Source organism: Bubalus kerabau, chromosome 4, assembly GCF_029407905.1.
Source record: "Bubalus kerabau isolate K-KA32 ecotype Philippines breed swamp buffalo chromosome 4, PCC_UOA_SB_1v2, whole genome shotgun sequence".
NCBI classification, from domain to species: Eukaryota; Metazoa; Chordata; class Mammalia; order Artiodactyla; family Bovidae; genus Bubalus; species Bubalus kerabau.
The window spans coordinates 146835976-146853026 of NC_073627.1; the positions used below are offsets into that span (position 1 = coordinate 146835976).

Below are 17051 nucleotides of genomic sequence, written 5' to 3' on the forward strand. Positions count from 1 at the left end.
GACTGTAGCCTACCAGGCTTCTCCGTCCATGGGATTCTCCAGGCAAGAATACTGGAGTGGGTTACCATTTCCTTCTTCAGGGGATCTTCCCAACCCAGGGATCGAACCCAGGTCTCCCGCATTGGAGGCAGACGCTTTAACCTCTGAGCCACATCCTTAAATACCTTTTTAGAAGTGCATCTGCAATCTCAGTTATCATGTGTAGCGTGACCTAACTGTGGGGGTCATGGGCTTGGAGTTAGATTGCTGTGGCTTGTTGTCCTGACTCAACTACTTACCATGTGACCTTAGGTCAACTATCAATATTTTATCCATGCTATACTTCAGTTTCTCATTTATGAAAAAGACAGTCATCAGTTACTTTACTGGGCTGTTGTGAAGAGTATGCTAATCAGAACAGTTCCTGGCATGAAGCAAGTATGGAATAAATACTATTAGCCTTTACCTACCATTTTATTTTACTTACCCTATTCATTGGTGTCTGTCTAATTTGTCAATGCTGAGATCTTTGAGATCAGAGCCTGTCTCTGGTTATCTGTGACGTTTCAGGGATGTGAGAGACCAGGTGCTTACAAATACGCCTGAAGGTAACTGCTAAGCAGCTTTGTGTAGGAGATGAACATAAAGCTCAAGAGACAGAGTTGGAAAAGGCATTCCATATCAGGAGTAATACCACGTGAGAAAGGAAAGAACAAATCTGCGTGGGAGGGTGTAGGCAGTCTGGATGAAGCGAATGACCCTTAGAATGAAATGGGGAGAAAGACAATGCACGAGAGGCTGAGGATGAGGATGAGGACTCTGGAGCCCAGAGCAGTCTGAAATGGTCTGTCAACAGGCTGCACAAGAAACCCAGCTACTGAGAGTGGATGGAACAGAACTGGGTGTGGAAAATCCTGGCGGCAGGGAGACCGGTTAGAAAAATCCAGCATTACCTAGTAGGAGCAACAATGGCTCTCCTCCCAAATCCTGTCTTAGAAGAAAAGGCAACTTTATGATCACAAAGAGGCTACTTTTCTTTTTTTTTTTATTGGCAATTCAATCTCTACATATATACAGTATTGCATAAATTATAAGTGGGTTGACAATTATAGTAACAATACAAATTCATAAGCATTTACATGAAGCTGCTGCTCTTAGGTTTTGGGGCATCTTGTGCCAGGTACCTTAGTAAGTATGTCAAACATAAAGGAACTCGGCTATTTCAATTCATAAGAACAGGCCTTCAAAAGCAGCAAATATGTCATCTCATAGAATACTTAATAAGTCAAATCCAGGAAAATCGATAACTAAAGGACAAAAGGAACACTCTTTAAGAAAGCGTGGCGATAAAAATGTTAGGTTAAAATATCAGGCTTAAACTTTTAGCAACTGGACTTAGGATCCAGAAAGTGTACACATGCTGGGAAAAGATCCCCGTGTTCTGCTTCACAATCACTACCACATTCCAAAAGAACAATTCTGGGTTGCTACGGTGTCCTCTTCCCTGCTAGTATGAACTACTGTTCCAAGTCTTAGTGAAACAAGATGGTAATTCACATAAATGGGTTTTAAAATAAGACTCTTCTCACCCTAAATAAAACAAAGCTAAATATGCTCTCCAAATTACAAGGAAATCTAATCAAAATGCTGACCAGGTAAAGAAGCCAGATCACCCATTTACCTCCACTGGCTGCATCAGAGCACAGAGCTGGTGTGGCACCTCCAAGAGAGGAGATGTAGGTGGTCCCCGCTGTGCCCCAATCCAGCCTGCAGTGTCGGGGGACAAAAGCCCATCAGCATTCCTCTGGTTTTATTCCCCAGGTAAAGAATTGAATGAATGGGTTAGATGGCTTTTCAGAGAACTTTCTGCTATTTTTTTTTGGCCTTGCCATGCAGCATTTTGGGATCTTATTTCCCTGATCAGGGATGGAACCCATGACCCCTGCAGTGGAAGCGGGGAATCTTAACCACTGGACCACCAGGGAAGTCCCTTAGAGAGACTTTAAGAGAAAGGATCTGAGTCAGCTTGAGGTCTCACCTCTGGGCAGATACTTAAGAGTGGCAAAAGAAATGGACTTAAAAACAGGTGGGTGAAGTATTTATCTTCTGATCTCATCACTGGGAACTGTTTGGCACTATAGTTCAAGGAAAGCTTTGTCCACTATTTTAATCTAATGGCTGGGGATGCTACAGGGTGATAAGCAAATGAGGCATCTGACGCTGAAATTCTGGATAAAAAATGTAGGAACACGATGCCAAGTCTGGGTAGGAAAACAGTTCACCATCACAGAACACCAGCAGTCTAGACTTCTTGCCTCTGAATTTCTAGTCATCAATCTTGTTGGGAAGTGAAAGATCTACCAAAGCACAGCTGTTAAGAATACGTTTTCTGAAATCCTCCCAGGAAGGCTACTTTCATGGAACCAGTTCTAACAGAAAGGATGCAGGAAGGAGAATTTAACTTTTTCTTTACAGATCAGAAAGATGACCAAAAGAGAGCAATGGATTCTCATTTTCTGTCTCGTATATAGAACAAAAGTATCAATTCTCTGGAATCTAACACACTGGCTTCATTTTCGAATGCATCACTTTATTTTCCTTGGAAGGCAGACATACATTACACACCTTAATCACGTGACAGTCACATGGTTTCTTCAATAAGCCCCAGAGCTTCCACAGGTCTCCGGCGGCCTACAGCCCGAGCAGTCCTGAGGAGTCAAATGTTAAAGCTTTCTCCACAGCCACATGTTCCTTTGATGTTTGGGTTATTGAACACAAACTCACTGGATAATTTGTCTTCAACATAGTCCATTTCTGTTCCTAACAGTGTTAGCTGTGCTTTCTTCTCGATGAACACTCTGACTCCTGAGGGAGAAGAAAACGCTGAGTCATAGAACATGAGTCATGCCCACCCTGGAACGTGCTGATTCAAAGCACAACTGAACTTTAAATAGTAACCACTAACAGAAGTCAAACAAGACGCTTTTGAATCTGTCTCATTTCCTTTAAGGAATGCAGTGCTCAGTTTCCTGTCTGTCCCCTTTCCTACACAATAATTTATGTCAAAAACAATTGTACTAGGCAAGACAGCTGTACACAAGCAAATTCCATGACAATTCTATGTAAAACTGAAATTTGCCACATGATGAAAATCTGTATATTCTCAGTAAGAGTGCTGTAAAGATGCAGTCAATAACATTAATGAAAATCCTGAAATGACATCTGTGCACACAAAAAACCTCCAAGCCTAGAGAAACACAAAGGACTATGATACAATGGACTGGTTTAATAAGACGAAATCAGAGTGATCAGGACAAGTAGTTCTGTTTTTCTACTTACGGATTGTTAAACTGATAATAACATAACTTCCCAGTTACTATGTAGGTGGAGGTAGGTATCCTCATAAATACGAATGGATTAAGAAAGCTTTCTTCCTTACAAGAAACTGAGTCAGATAAAAGATTACAGGATTAAGATACTTTTATGCATTGATTTTAAAATATTTACTTATTTGATGTAGATGCTTCACACCAAAGTGGTTGGTTCATTCAAGTGGTTGAAGTTTTATCATCTTAAAATCTTTAGACACACAATGATAACCTTTCATAACTGAAACAAGTAAGTTTATCCAATAATCTATCAACTGGTTACTAAGAGCACAGCTCCAGGGTAAACTTGATTGGGTTCAAATGTTCACAAGGCCATTTCCTAGCTGTGTGACCTTATGCAAACATATTTAACCTCTTAGTGCCTCAGTTTCTTCATCTACCAAATGGGGGCGATATAGAACTATTCGCATTTAGTTGCTGTGCATAAAACAGTTAACATATGAAAGCTTGTTAAACCACGTCTCCCTCATAGTGAGCATTAGACACCATTCTTATTATTATCATCATTACTCTTCAGGCTTCAGAAGGCTCAACATTTTAGGTAGAACAAAGTGCCCAGAAAAAGTTTGTTTAAAGCTCACCATCTTGAATAACTTCTTCATCAGAGTCTCCTTTTGTCTTTGTATATTCTAAAGTGTAGGAAAGGCCATTACAACCCCTGGTTCGGACACCAACTTTCACACCAACCTGAAAAGGCATTGTAAAAGTAAACTTGGTTTTGAGGTAGCACAGATTAAACACTTATATTAATAAAAGCCCTATCTGACATTCATTTCTTCAAAAGTGAAAGATAAATATTAGATTTCTGTTATAAAATGTCCCTTTAGGAAGCAGAATGAGAAACTAGCATATAAACATCTCAATTATCTACACATATCACTACAATGCTGGCAGGGATCTGAAAAAGAATAAAAACCAATTATATACAAAGAAAAAATACAAAGGGAACACTGCCCCCCAAAATTACAGTCACCGCTACTATAAAAACGAGCTATGTTTCTTCCTGTTTTCTTTCAGCCTATGTCATATAAAATCTAAACTTTTTTTGGCTACATCATACAGCTTGTAGGATCTTACTTCCTTGACCAGGGACTGAACCCGCACCCTTGGCAGTAAAAGCCCAAGGTCCTAATCAATGGACTTCCAGGGAATTCCCTAAGCATAACTTTTATTAGGAGTAGAAATAAAAAAGTTTATTCTCTGTTTTTTCCACTGAAAACATTTCCCCATGTAATTAACTTGCATAATTACCATTTGCAATTCATGCCTTTATAATATTCCACTATACCTAAACCCAAGTTTACTACTTAACGATTACTATTAGCCATTTAGTCTGGGAATAACCATTTTTAAGGGAAGAATTTTAATTCCAAAAAGGAATAATCACCTTTGCTTTTTTTAAAGGAAAAAAATATCCAATAGCAGAGATGACTATCTAAGAAAATTGGACTTTCTCAAAAATGTTTTTGCTCCACTTCATCATGTGAGCCTCTCCCAGAAGTTTCCCTGTAGTTAGGTTCACCAAGGTTGATAGGCCATCACCTGGCAATCTCATTTTGCCTCTCCGTGACATGGGGCTGTAATTCTGTAAACATTCTTGACTACCAGAAAGCAAAAGATTGCAGTCAACGCAGACACAAGAAATTTAAAAAATGATCAAAGAGCACCTTAAAAATACTAATGTCTGCGTCTGCGTAATTTTCTAACATTTCCCCAATTTCTATTCTAGGGTCCCATCTTCTTTTTCATGTGTTTATATAGCATTATCATAAGAAGTATCATTTCAGTAAGCTGATCTTGTTTCCCTGAAAAGCAGTAACATGTGCTTGCTCCAGTAAAGTAACTATAACATGGGAAGATATCTGGTGAAGATCGTGAGTTAGATGCTAAGCCATCTGGGGGTTCTGAGGAACCAAAGCATTCAGAGCACTCTCTTCTGTCCTCAAACAAGCAGACAGTAGTCTTATGCACACCTTCAGAGTGACAGCTTTGAGAATCTGCGAGGCAATTCCACATACTCAACATGACAAATAATAAACTGCCTGACTGAAATTCTGGAGCACATGTCATAAATATTTAACTTAGCTTTTATCTTTACAACAGGAAGACTCAAAGGAGCAGGAAGTTCAACTATCAGGAATAGATTCAGGCACTTTAGGTAACTGGAGTTTGGAAAAGGAACTGCTTACGCCACAAACAACACCTGATGAAGCGTTTGCTCAACCCTTTTCACGTCGTGAACAAACATTCCTCAACACTACAAAGCAAAATTGTGTCAACTGGTCAATTTATGCTCTGGTCTTTAGTCTACCCAAACTGAGTTGGAACACTGATACACTTTAGATTTAATAATTCTTAGGAGGAACATGCTAGAACTCCTATTACACTGTAACACAGATTGTGCAAAAGAACCCAGAACTTACTCTGTTGTCTAATCACCAAATATTAATTGTCTTGGAAGTCATTTACATATCCCTTAGATAATTAATGATGCACTAAGATGATATGCATACCCCTTGTTGAACAATTCTACATCTAAGAATATAGTCGACATAGATGAACTAAGCTACGCCTACAGGTCTAGAGCAATGGGCATGCTATAGACAGTAAATATATGCTGAATAATATTTGTGGCAGCATCGAAAGAGAACAACCCCAAAGACCTTTTATATGAGAGCCTGGCTAAATTTGTTCAGTGGAATATACTAGTCTATGCAGCCATGAAAAAGCATGAGGACTTTACATAAGGACAGGGAAGGATGTTCACGCTATATTATCAGGGCAAAGCAAAGAGTTACCACAGCCTGCATGGTATGTTTTCACCCAGGTAGGAAAAGAGACACACATGCAAACATAACAAGCAAAGCCCAGGCTGGTGGTTCCCCTCAGGGAATTACTCTGGCAGAGGCCAGAGATGCTGCTAAACATCCTGCAATTCACTCTCAACAAAGAACTACACAGTCCAAGACATCACCGGTGCTGAGGCTGAGAAACACTGGTAGAGGTATAAATAAACTACAGATGTCTCTGCAAAGACACGAGAAGGCTGCCTCTTAGAAGGGAGAGTGAATAAAGAATGTGGGGTGAGACAGTGACTTCCTTTTCCTAACGACCTGTGTTATTTGCATGTAACAATCATGAGCATATTTCACTTTTTAAATAAAAACCCCTAATTAATGAAAGTATACTGTTTATCACAAGATAAACTTATTGTGGAAACACACCTTCAATTTGTTAGTAAATATTTGTCTGATTGGTTTTACTTACATGTTCAGGCTTATCTTTAAGAAGTTGTTTTATCTTGTTTACTGCTGAAGGTGTCTGAAAAAAGAAAAGGTTATCGAAGTTGTTAGTTACAAATTTTACGTTCTTCAAAGCATTGTATTTCCTAGGCTTTAAGAATTCAGGACTAATCTTTAACAAATTCATGGGATGAATTTATGTTCCATTCTTGCCAAAGTACCTTCTGGATTTTATGGAGGCATATGAACTCTACTCAATCAAAAGCACTTTAAAATTAAAAAAAAATATCTACTAGCAACATCCTCTTCATCCCTCCTTCCTCTAATCTGGTCAAGGAGGGCTCCCTGTCATAATCTCTATGGTACTATCTACTTAGATCACAAACTTAGTTTTTCTGGTCAGCATATACTTTGTATCCCTACATTATGCTCAGCAAAAGGCACTCTGCCTGACAGCCAGAAGGCACTCAACACTCAGTGAGTGACATCAAGCACTGCACTGGGAGAGGCAACTTTCAGGCATTTCCCCTGTTGATCATTATTAACTCTGTTGCTCATTCTGCTTACCCTAAACCTATTCAGAGCCAACAAATGCATACTTAGAGAAAAAAGTGACATAGAGTAATAACACATCAAATAACACAGAGTGTGCCTCTCATACCAGTCCCACCAAATGTTCAGAGATTCCTAAATCAGCATCTCGGGTATCTAAACAACCAGAACTATGCTAGTCAAAGATACAAAGAAAGACACACAAGAGTTTTCAGGAGAAATGCTGTTTAACTGAGCCTAGTTTTCTCAAAATAAAATGTCTTGATGTACTTATTACATGTGTATAGATAAACTTCCTTGAGGAAAAAGCTTTTCCAGGGAGAAAGCCTGTCCCAGGGCATTCTTGGTCTACTTCTTAGCTGTGTCTTAGCTCAGTACTTGGCTTAAACAGGGATAAAAGTCCCTATTCCTCAGGATTCTTGTGAAGAGTAAATGAGCAAATTAACGAGCATCTAGAACAGTGCCCGGAACAAAGAGCTCAACATAAGCCAGCTGTTACTACAACGATGAGAGTATGTCATCATGAAGAGGCATCTTTCCTACTTTTTGTTTTACTAGCTCCTCCAGCTGGCAATGCTGTGCTGGCTCTCTAATTTTCTATACATGCATTTCCCTGGTCATTAAATTGAGTGGACATTATGACCATCACTGGGGCCGTAACTCATGCCTGTGCTGGGGGAGCGGACTCCACGGATGGCCCAGGTGCGCTCTTTCACTCCGTCTTGTGGGGGCTTGGCCAGAAATGAAGATGCTGAAGCAGAGTCTGGGCCCAAGAAAAGTCATGAAACCAATTTAGAAGGTTGAGACTGGCATTAAAAAAGCAACCCTCTCCCTCCCCACCAAAATAGAAGATAAACCAATGCACTGAACTCGATTCAGTTTGTGAAACTCTGACTTCGGTTATTAATACACGCTGTGTACATATTCCTTACTGTGCCTCATTGAAAAAAAAGTTAAATGAATCACAGTGGGTTAAGGTTTAAAAAGGCCATTTCCCACGGTTCTATCAGAACAGAAGCCAACAGAGCAACAACTTGGAATGGGATGGTGGTCAGGGAAAGGAGGAAATGCTGAAGGATTATGGATTTTTTTTTTTTTTGAGATTACAGTATGTCAGCTTCAAATAGTCACAGAAATATTAGTGAAAAAAAATTTAAGTGCTTATTTACCCTTCTAAATGACTGCCAGTAAAAACTAGCTTTCTAAAATTTCCCGGTCAAATTTCCCATGTGAGAGAAATTAACCTAATTACTATCAAATTACAATCAACAGATTTTCAGTAAATTAAAAAAAAAAATGGCACAGCCACCGGAAAATATTTGCTGCAAGTCCAACCTGATGTGGAACCTTGGTTTATAGCTGGTGGCTTGGAGGTGTGCCGCTGTGTGATGTAAGATCAGGGCATGCACGCTATGCTGCTCCTACACCCCCTGGTGTTTCTTTTCATCCCAACCAGAGACTGGACCTGGGCCAGTCTTTGGCAATGAAAGCAGCAAACCCTGACCACTGGACAACCAGGGAACTCCTGAGCCCTATAACTTTCTAACCTGTCTAATTTGCCTTTACAAAAGTAACATGTTTCCTTTTTTTCTCAACTCCTGGTAGAAAACACTTAAGCAACCAAACAAAAACAATTCAGAGAGAGTGGTTCACTTATCACAAAGTGGTTGATGTTCAACATCTAATACTGAAAGGAGCTTGAGGGAAAAATAACCTGTGTCGGGGAACTGTCGTTACAGGAATCAAAACGTGTCTTAACTGTCTAGCGTCAGGCAGAAACCAAACGTACCCCCTTGGGAGGAGTGCTACTAATGAGGATGGATAACCTTGCTGAGTACTCAATTCAGGGGAAAGAATCTTCCAAGTGATAGACTTTCAGAACAAATCAGAATGACCGAACAGGAAACATTTGGGACCTAAGATCCTTCCAGGAAATAATATAAAAACTTCAAAACAACATGCTGCATGCCTAATGGCTTTCCAACTTCAACATACTCCCCCAAATAATTCAGAAACCCACATCTGTCCAAGAAATTTATGTATAATTAATGAGTCTAATTCACCTGAGATTTGGTCAGTGAATTAAAATTTGAGCAGCCCCTGAAACTCAATGAAATATAATGATGTCTTTTATATGTGTATCACAGAACAAAACATTCTTTCAAGTGAGAGTATCTTTGAGTGAGACATTTTGGCCTTAAAAAAATAAGAGTTCCAGTCTGTTTTTGTTGCCGAAATTACGGGAAAAAGCACTGTAGATGAAAAAACTTTAACTACTTCATAGCAACATACTTTTACTTTATCCAATGCCATAGGGTTTCTATTCCTTGTAGCAGAAACTTTCCATCCTCAATACTGTATTTCCTTAGTCATTCCCCAGGCAATTTTCATTTTTTGCTGTTTAAAGAAACAAGATTAAAACCCAAAGTTAACTCCATGATTATGTATACTAAATATGAGCCAACAGCTACAACCTATTTTAGTTTCATAATAAATCTGACATTTTACAGTTTAAAAAATGGCAGATAAGGAGTAGCCAGTGAATATATTACAGTATACTCTGTTTAACTCATTCTTTAACAGCTATGGCATTATGGTGCCGTTTCCCTTTTGCCTTTTACTATTCCTGTGTCTGCAGGTAATCATTGTATCCATTCACAATTTGTAGCCTACTTTTGAAAGTTTAACATGCTTCTTATTTGACACATAGTATAATAACATACATATATTCACTGTTTGCTGAGCACTTTCCAGATGCTTAATGGTTTATATGCATCATCGTTTTATTTTTTCGATTCTGTGATTTAGGTATTAAAGATTAAATATTCAAAAAGTTGCACAGGACTACCAAGTCAAAGAATGAAGAATTATGACTCCCAAACCTTTAAAAAAAAAAAAATCATGATTTACAATCATGATTTACCTATCTCACCAACAGGAGTCACTCTAATGTAACCAACCTTTCATCGTTAGATATTCAGGCTACTTCCAATTGTTTCCTGTGTAATACCCCTTAAACTATCTCCATATACAAATCTCACAGCCTGGTCACTGTTCCAAAGGACTTCTGGGCTAGTTCTTCAGTGAACAGTTCCTTGAGCCCCAGTGTATTTAACTTATATTGTTTCCATACCCTTCTCAACCAGGTGCAGCTAAAAATTAAGCCTTAAGACACTCACTGTATATAATAAATTAACTTCTCTCCGGTGCATCAAGAATGATGCTGGCTATGTGCCATTAATCTTTAGAGCTTTAGCTGAGCCTTAGGCCAGCTGTGGGTATATCTCTAACAGTAAAGTAGGGCTGCAATGATTCTAATTTGTATAATGGAAATAAAGGGCTCTGCCAGCAGTGGGGGTTTCCCAGGTGGCACCAGTGGTGAAGAACGTGCCTGCCAACGGAGGAGATGTAAGAGACGTGGGTTCGATCCCTGGGTTGGGAAGATCCCCTGGAGGGGGGGCATGGCAACCTGCTCTAGTATTCTTGCCTGGAGAATCCCATGGACAGAGGAGCCTGGCGGGCTACAGTTCATAGGGTCCCAGAGAGTCAGTCACGACTGAAGTGACTGAGCATGTATGCATGCCAACAGTGGAATGTTAAATCTTCAAATTCTTTGGTTAGCCAGAGTAAAATTACTCTGGCTTCTGTATGTTCAATACCATTCATCAATTCCTGGGTCTGCAGGGAAGTAGGGGAAGGGGACGTCATCCACCCTGGATGTTCTCTGCAGGTGTCAAGGGTACTGCCTTTGATGTGGTGGGTTGAAATCTTACGTATTCTATCAAGGACCTACCCTGGGCTGCATAAAAGCGCCTGGGACTAGTCTTTTAAGTCTTTCTTTCCAGCAAACGGCCAACTTCTCCTGGATTAACATCAGTTACTGCTGATAATTTGGTGCTGAAAACATGGAATCATACTTCTTGCTGACAGGTATAGCACTTCTCCACGGTTGCAATACATCTAATTCTTGTCAAAATACATCTATGTCAAAACTTATATATTTAGCTAACATTTCTCTCCTTACCAGTTTTATTATCTCATTAAATTTGCTCTCATCTCTCTTCACTCATTAGTCCATTGATGATTTCACCCCTTTTGCACTTAAATGAACATGGTGGTGTTAAATGTTTGCAAACACTTGAAAATTAGGCAGACATCAATACATGTGTTAAGGCCAGTGTGTTACGACTAGGCAACACATGCCAGGTTTAAAATGACTGCAAGCCTGCTAACCACAGACCTGTGGTGGAAAGCAACAGGGGTGTGCTTTGGCACTAGCTAAGATCACAGGGAAAGTGACTGAAGTGTACTAGAGAGTTAAGTCGGATAAATTCACACAATGGACTCCTGCATGCTAACTGGAAATGTTGATATAAGTAAGGCAACACAGTCCTTGTGAACCGAGCACTGATACGATAAAGCAGTGCTGGTGACAGAACTGGCCTGGTAAGCTAGAACAAGTCAGCGGGTATAAAGGAGCAAGCATGGATTGAGAGCTCAGGTCTGAGAAAGTGAGCTACGTTATCATTCCCAGTCATTTCTAGAGGTGCCAAAGGCCTGGCCCATGACTGTGTCCCAGGAGGGTGGGAAATGTAGGTCTTAGACTTAATGGTGTATCCTTCAGAAATGAAAATGGGCTTGGTGGCACAGAAAATAGGAATGTAGAATACAGGATCACCTCCTTATGGACCTAAAACAGTGACCCATTATGAAAACAAATTCTCCCACCTGATTGTGACTTTATTCTGTTTCCCTAAATCCTAATTTTCTGGCAGCAAGCCCTATGGCATTCAGTTCAGTCGCTCAGTTGTGTCCGACTCTTCGCTACCCCATGAATTACACCACGCCAGGCCTCCCTGTCCATCACCAACTCCCGGAGTTCACTCAAACTCATGCCCATCAGTCGGTGATGCCATCCAGCCATCTCATCCTCTGTCATCCCCTTCTCCTCCTGCTCCCAATCCCTCCCAGCATCAGAGTCTTTTCCAATGAGTCAACTCTTCACATGAGGTGGCTAAAGTGCTTGAGTTTCAGCTTTAGCATCATTCCTTCCAAAGAACACCCAGGGCTGATCTCCTGGAGAATGGACTGGTTGGATCTCCTTGCAGTCCAAGGGACTCTCAAGAGTCTTCTCCAACACCACAGTTCAAAAGCATCAATTCTTTGGCGCTCAGCCTTCTTCACAGTCCAACTCTCACATCCATACATGACCAATGGAAAAACCATACCCTTGACTAGACGGACCTTTGTTGCCAAAGTAATGTCTCTGCTTTTCAATATGCAATCTAGTTTGGTCATAACTTTTCTTCCAAGGAGTAAGTGTCTTTTAATTTCATGGCTGCAGTCACCATCTGTAGTGATTTTGGAGTCCCCAAAATAAAGTCTGACATCTATTTCCCATGAAGTCACTGGACCAGATACCATAATCTTTATTCTCTGAATGTTGAGCTTTAAGCCAACTTTTTCACTCTCGTCTTTCGTCAAGAGGCTTTTTAGTTCCTTTTCACTTTCTGCCATAAGGGTGGTGTCATCTGCATATCTGAGGTTATTGATGGCATTAGATTGAATGAAATCCATGATTCATTCTCATCTTTTTTTCCCAGTCTTCAGCAAATGCTTGCGCAAAGGTTTCTTAACCAAGAGTCGTGTGTGTGTGTGTGAGAAGAATGCTGATTATAAGTTTTCTTATGAAATTAATCTTTTAAAACTACAAATAGTGACTGCTTAATGGGCAGGGGGTTTTCCTTTGAGGCCAGGTGTGTGTAGGAACTACAGTTCCATAATACTGTGAATGTATTAAACGTCACCGAATCGAACGTTTAAGAATGGTTAATTTTCTGTGAATTTTCCCTCAGTTAAAAACAAAACAAAACTGGGCAGTACGTCGAGGAACCAGCATGCACAGTTAATCCTGTTAAGGAGCTACAGCACGTACTCTAGTCCCCTTTGAGTGTTTGACCTTTCACCCCGAGTACGTTGTAAACTCACTCAGGACAGAAATGTATCCTTCTTTGTTCTTTGTGAGAGTCACTACGGCCTAGGACTGCTGGAGGCACAGAGTATCTCAAAGCCTCTTCCACCCGAGACATAAGGAAGCAACCCTTTGTGCACTGCAGCTTTGATCTTCGCAAGGGGGGTGGGCTTTGTTGTCTGCTCTCACGGCGCTCACGCACACCACTGAGGTCCTCCGGCTGGGCTCGAAGCGGCTCCTTCATAAGGGCCTCAAGCTGGTTCATTCACCCGTTACGCCTGGAACCTGGCATATCAACCTCTAAACCACCAGCGATCCCCAGCACTGCAGCCCCTGCGCGACCCCCAGGTCCCGGAAAGCCGCGCTGGACTGCCGGGGGCCACGCTCACAGCGCACCTCCCACCTCCGCACGCGACAGCGCGCGGCCTGCTGGGAAACGTAGTTCCCGGGCCTAGGTTCCCGGAGCCGCGCCCGCCCGCGCTTGTTTATCTCAGCAGCAGGGGCGAGCAGGCTGTGAGGGCGATGCGGCGGCTGCGGACCGGGTCTAGGGCGCAGTCGTCGGGCCGTGCAGTGTCCCGCCACCCTGACCTCCCACCTTGTGGGGGGCAGAGGTGAACCAATGTCACCGGCCCGGCCACGCGCCCCAGCCACTCACCAGGGTGAGGGCGGCCCGGGTGGGCTGCAGCTTCCTCTTGCTCACAGCCCGGACAGTGGCCCGGACTAACGAAGCCGACATCCTCGCCGTCCTGCCGCCCCGGTGTCTAGGGCTGGAGGTCGGCCATCTCAACCTCTCTCCATGGACACCGCGGGCGCTCTGACGCCACAAGCTCCTGCGCAAGTAGCCCTAGGCTCCGCCCCTCGAGGGCCCGCCCTCGCGATCGCTATTGGGCGGCCCGTGTGAGTGACGGGCGGGGGCGGGGCGCGACGATAGGGCCTCGGTCACGTGACGCGGGGCGCAGGGGTCAAAAGAAAGGTCGTCACTTTGCCGGCTGTCTTGGCTCGCAGTCTCTAGCAGCGCTGGGGCACGTGGAATGAGCTCCGCCTTGTGGACTCAGGGGGCGCTCGGTACCTTGCTCTGCCCTCTGGACAAGGTGTGGCGCCGCCGATTAAGAGCTCAGAGAAGTCCACAGGCCGGAGAGCTGCAGCTTTCAAGGACAGAATGGATCCGAGGCCCGGGCAGCTCCACACAGTCCCGTCTTCCTTTTTGGTTCAGCGAGGCAGTTTTTAGGAGTGTAGGATTACCGCAGATCAATAAACAACCCTTCCGCTTTCCCCCAAGCTGCTCGGGAGGTTGAAAGATGGTACTAATGCAAAGTTCGCTTTAGGTTGGAATCCAGTCTTACTGTAAGATGTGACTGGGCAGCTTGGGGGATACTCTTTTATAGCGAGTATCAGTCGATAACTTTATTGAATACCTGTTGCTTGTCAGATTTTGTGCCACCCTTTAATCCACAAATATTTCCAGAGCCTCAGGCACTATGCTGCTGCTCCTAAGTCGTTTCAGTCGTGTCCGATTCTATGCGACCCAATAGATGGCAGCCCAGCAGGCTCCCCCGTCCATGGGATTTTCCAGGTAAGAGTACTGGAGTGGGTTGCCATTGCTTTCTCCACCCCAGGCACTATACCCGGGCATTATTAACAGGAAGCCCGGTAAATGGAAGGAGGAGAGAGATAGTGGTAGGAAGTGCAGCAGCGGTTGCAGATGGGAGGAAACCACCAGGAAAGGAGGCATTTCTCTTGGAAGTGCTAGAGGTAAAGGGGGAAAGAAGGGGTTCTGTGGAGTGGTGCTGGGGAAGATGGATTCTTGAGCCGTGTTTTGATGTGGAAAGAACTGTTCAGTGAAGTTTTTTTTTTTTTTTTTTTTAATCTAAAAATGCCAGGCCAGGGCTGGAGTAACGAGTTTGGGCTAGGAGAGGGCTCCCGCTTGTCCCTCGCTGTGCGCACCACCGCGAGTGGAGTGTGAATTGTTTATTAGAGCCCAGTTATATTTCATCCCTCAGATCCTACATAATTGGCTAGTTAAGAATTCATTAAGTGATTGTCTCTCTATCGAGATGCAATCGCACTGACAGTAAGAGGATGGTTATTTTTCCAAGCCCTGCTATACACATAAGAAACTGGGATTAGGCGATGGTAGCATGGAATTTTGGCTCATTTTCGACTAGGTTGGTGATCTAGGTCAAGGCATGTTCCTTCTCATCCCCTTTCTCCTACAGGTATGGTGAAAATTAAACGAAAAGCTCTTGGAAGAGTACAGGGCATACAGGAGCACTCCATAAACTGTGCTAATGGGTAATGCATACTGGAAGATGCCATAAATTGTGAAAATACCTTATATGGTACAATACCATTATACATTTGTCTAAACCCTCAGAATGTGCTATGCCAAGAATGAATCTTAAACAATGGACTCTGGGTGATAATGATCTGCCCCTGTGGGTTTGTGGATTGTTAACAAATGTCCCACTCTGGTACAGCGTGTGGACAGTGGTGGAGGTTGGGGCACTGCACACTTAAGGGAACTCTGCTTTCTGCTCAAGTTTTACCGTGAACCTAAACCTGCTCTAAAAAGTAAAGTTGGTTAATAAAAAAGTTAAAAAAAAAAAAGCCTTGCCATGCTCTCCTCCAAGGGATCTTCCTAACCCAGGGATCAAAGCCCCATCTCTTATGTCTTCTCCTGTATTTGCAAGCGGTTCTTTAACACTAGCGCCAACTGGGAAGCTTTTGTAGGTTGGTGCAAAAGTGTTTGCGGTTTTGTATTATTGAAATCTGCCATTTGATACTGGGATACATTCTTAAATAAATGTGGTTATGTTATATACCATTTTAATGTGCATTTCTCACTTTATGTTTTTTGCTAATGACTTACTACTTGCTGATTTTAGACTATGGAAATGATGTTAGGCAAAAAGCAAATTTGAGCAACTTTCTTATTTGACTTCAAAATGGGTCGTAAAGCAGAAGAGACATCTTGCAACATCAACACCACCTTTGGCTCAGGAACTGCTAACGAACATACAGGGCAGTGGTGGGTCAAGAAGTTTTGCAAAGGAGACCAGAGCCTTGAAGATGAGGAATGCAGTGGCCAGCAATCAGAAGCTGACAACAACCAATTGAGAGCATTATCGAAGCTAATCCTCTTACAAGTTGCCCAAGAACTCAACATCAATCATTCTATGGTCATTTTGCATTGCAACAAATTGGAAAGGTGAAAAAGCTCGGTAAGTGGGTGCCACAGGAGCTGACTGCAAATAAAAAAAACCGTATTTTTGAATTGTCTCTTATTCTATGCAACTGTACCGAACCATTTCTGGATCAGATTGTGACGTGCAATGAAAAGTGGATTTTATACAACCAGCGGTGACTAGCTCAGTGGTTGGACCTAGAAGCTCCAAAGCAAACTTGCACCAAAAAAAGAGTCATGGTCTGTTTGGTGGTCTGCTGTAGGTCTAATCCACTACAGCTTTCTGAATCCTGGTGAAACCATGACATCTGAGAAATATACTCAGTAAATTGATGAGAGGTACTGAAAACTGCTGAATCTGCAGCCACTTGCAGCCAGCACTGGTCAACAGAAAGCACCCAATTCTCCCCATGACAATGCATGTCACACAACCAGTACTTCAAAAGTTGAACAAATTGGGCTATGAAGTTTTGCCTCATTCACCAGACCTCTCAGCAACCAGCTACTTCTTCAAGTATCATGACAACTTTTTGCAGGGAAAACACTTACACAACCCGCAGGATGCAGGAAAGGCTTTGCAAGAGTTCATCGAATCCCGAAGGATGGATTTTTACACTACAGGAGTAAACAAACTTATTTCTTGTTGGCAAAACTGTGTTGATTGTAATGGTTCCTATTCTAATTAATAAAGATGTTTGAGCCTAGTTATAATAATTTAAAATTCAAGGTCCAAA

At 42.3% G+C, this 17051-nt stretch overlaps 1 protein-coding gene across 2 annotated transcripts; it reads right to left on the reverse strand.

Moving 5' to 3' along the window:
- Positions 1-2552: 2552 nt before the first annotated feature.
- ISCA1 (iron-sulfur cluster assembly 1) lies at positions 2553-14000 on the reverse strand. 2 transcript variants are annotated; one of them, XM_055578980.1, is made up of 5 exons: positions 13789-13938; positions 9455-9559; positions 6636-6689; positions 3950-4055; positions 2553-2844 (listed from the first exon to the last, which is right to left on the reverse strand). In XM_055578980.1, exons 2-5 carry the CDS (start codon positions 9473-9475, stop codon positions 2696-2698), a joined length of 330 nt encoding a protein of 109 aa, XP_055434955.1. In that variant the 5' UTR covers positions 9476-9559; positions 13789-13938; the 3' UTR covers positions 2553-2695. The 2 variants fall into 2 exon arrangements, with proteins under 2 accessions (XP_055434955.1, XP_055434954.1); XM_055578979.1 differs by lacking the exon at positions 9455-9559 and having other exon boundaries at positions 13789-14000.
- Between the last annotated feature and the right edge of the window lie 3051 nt (positions 14001-17051).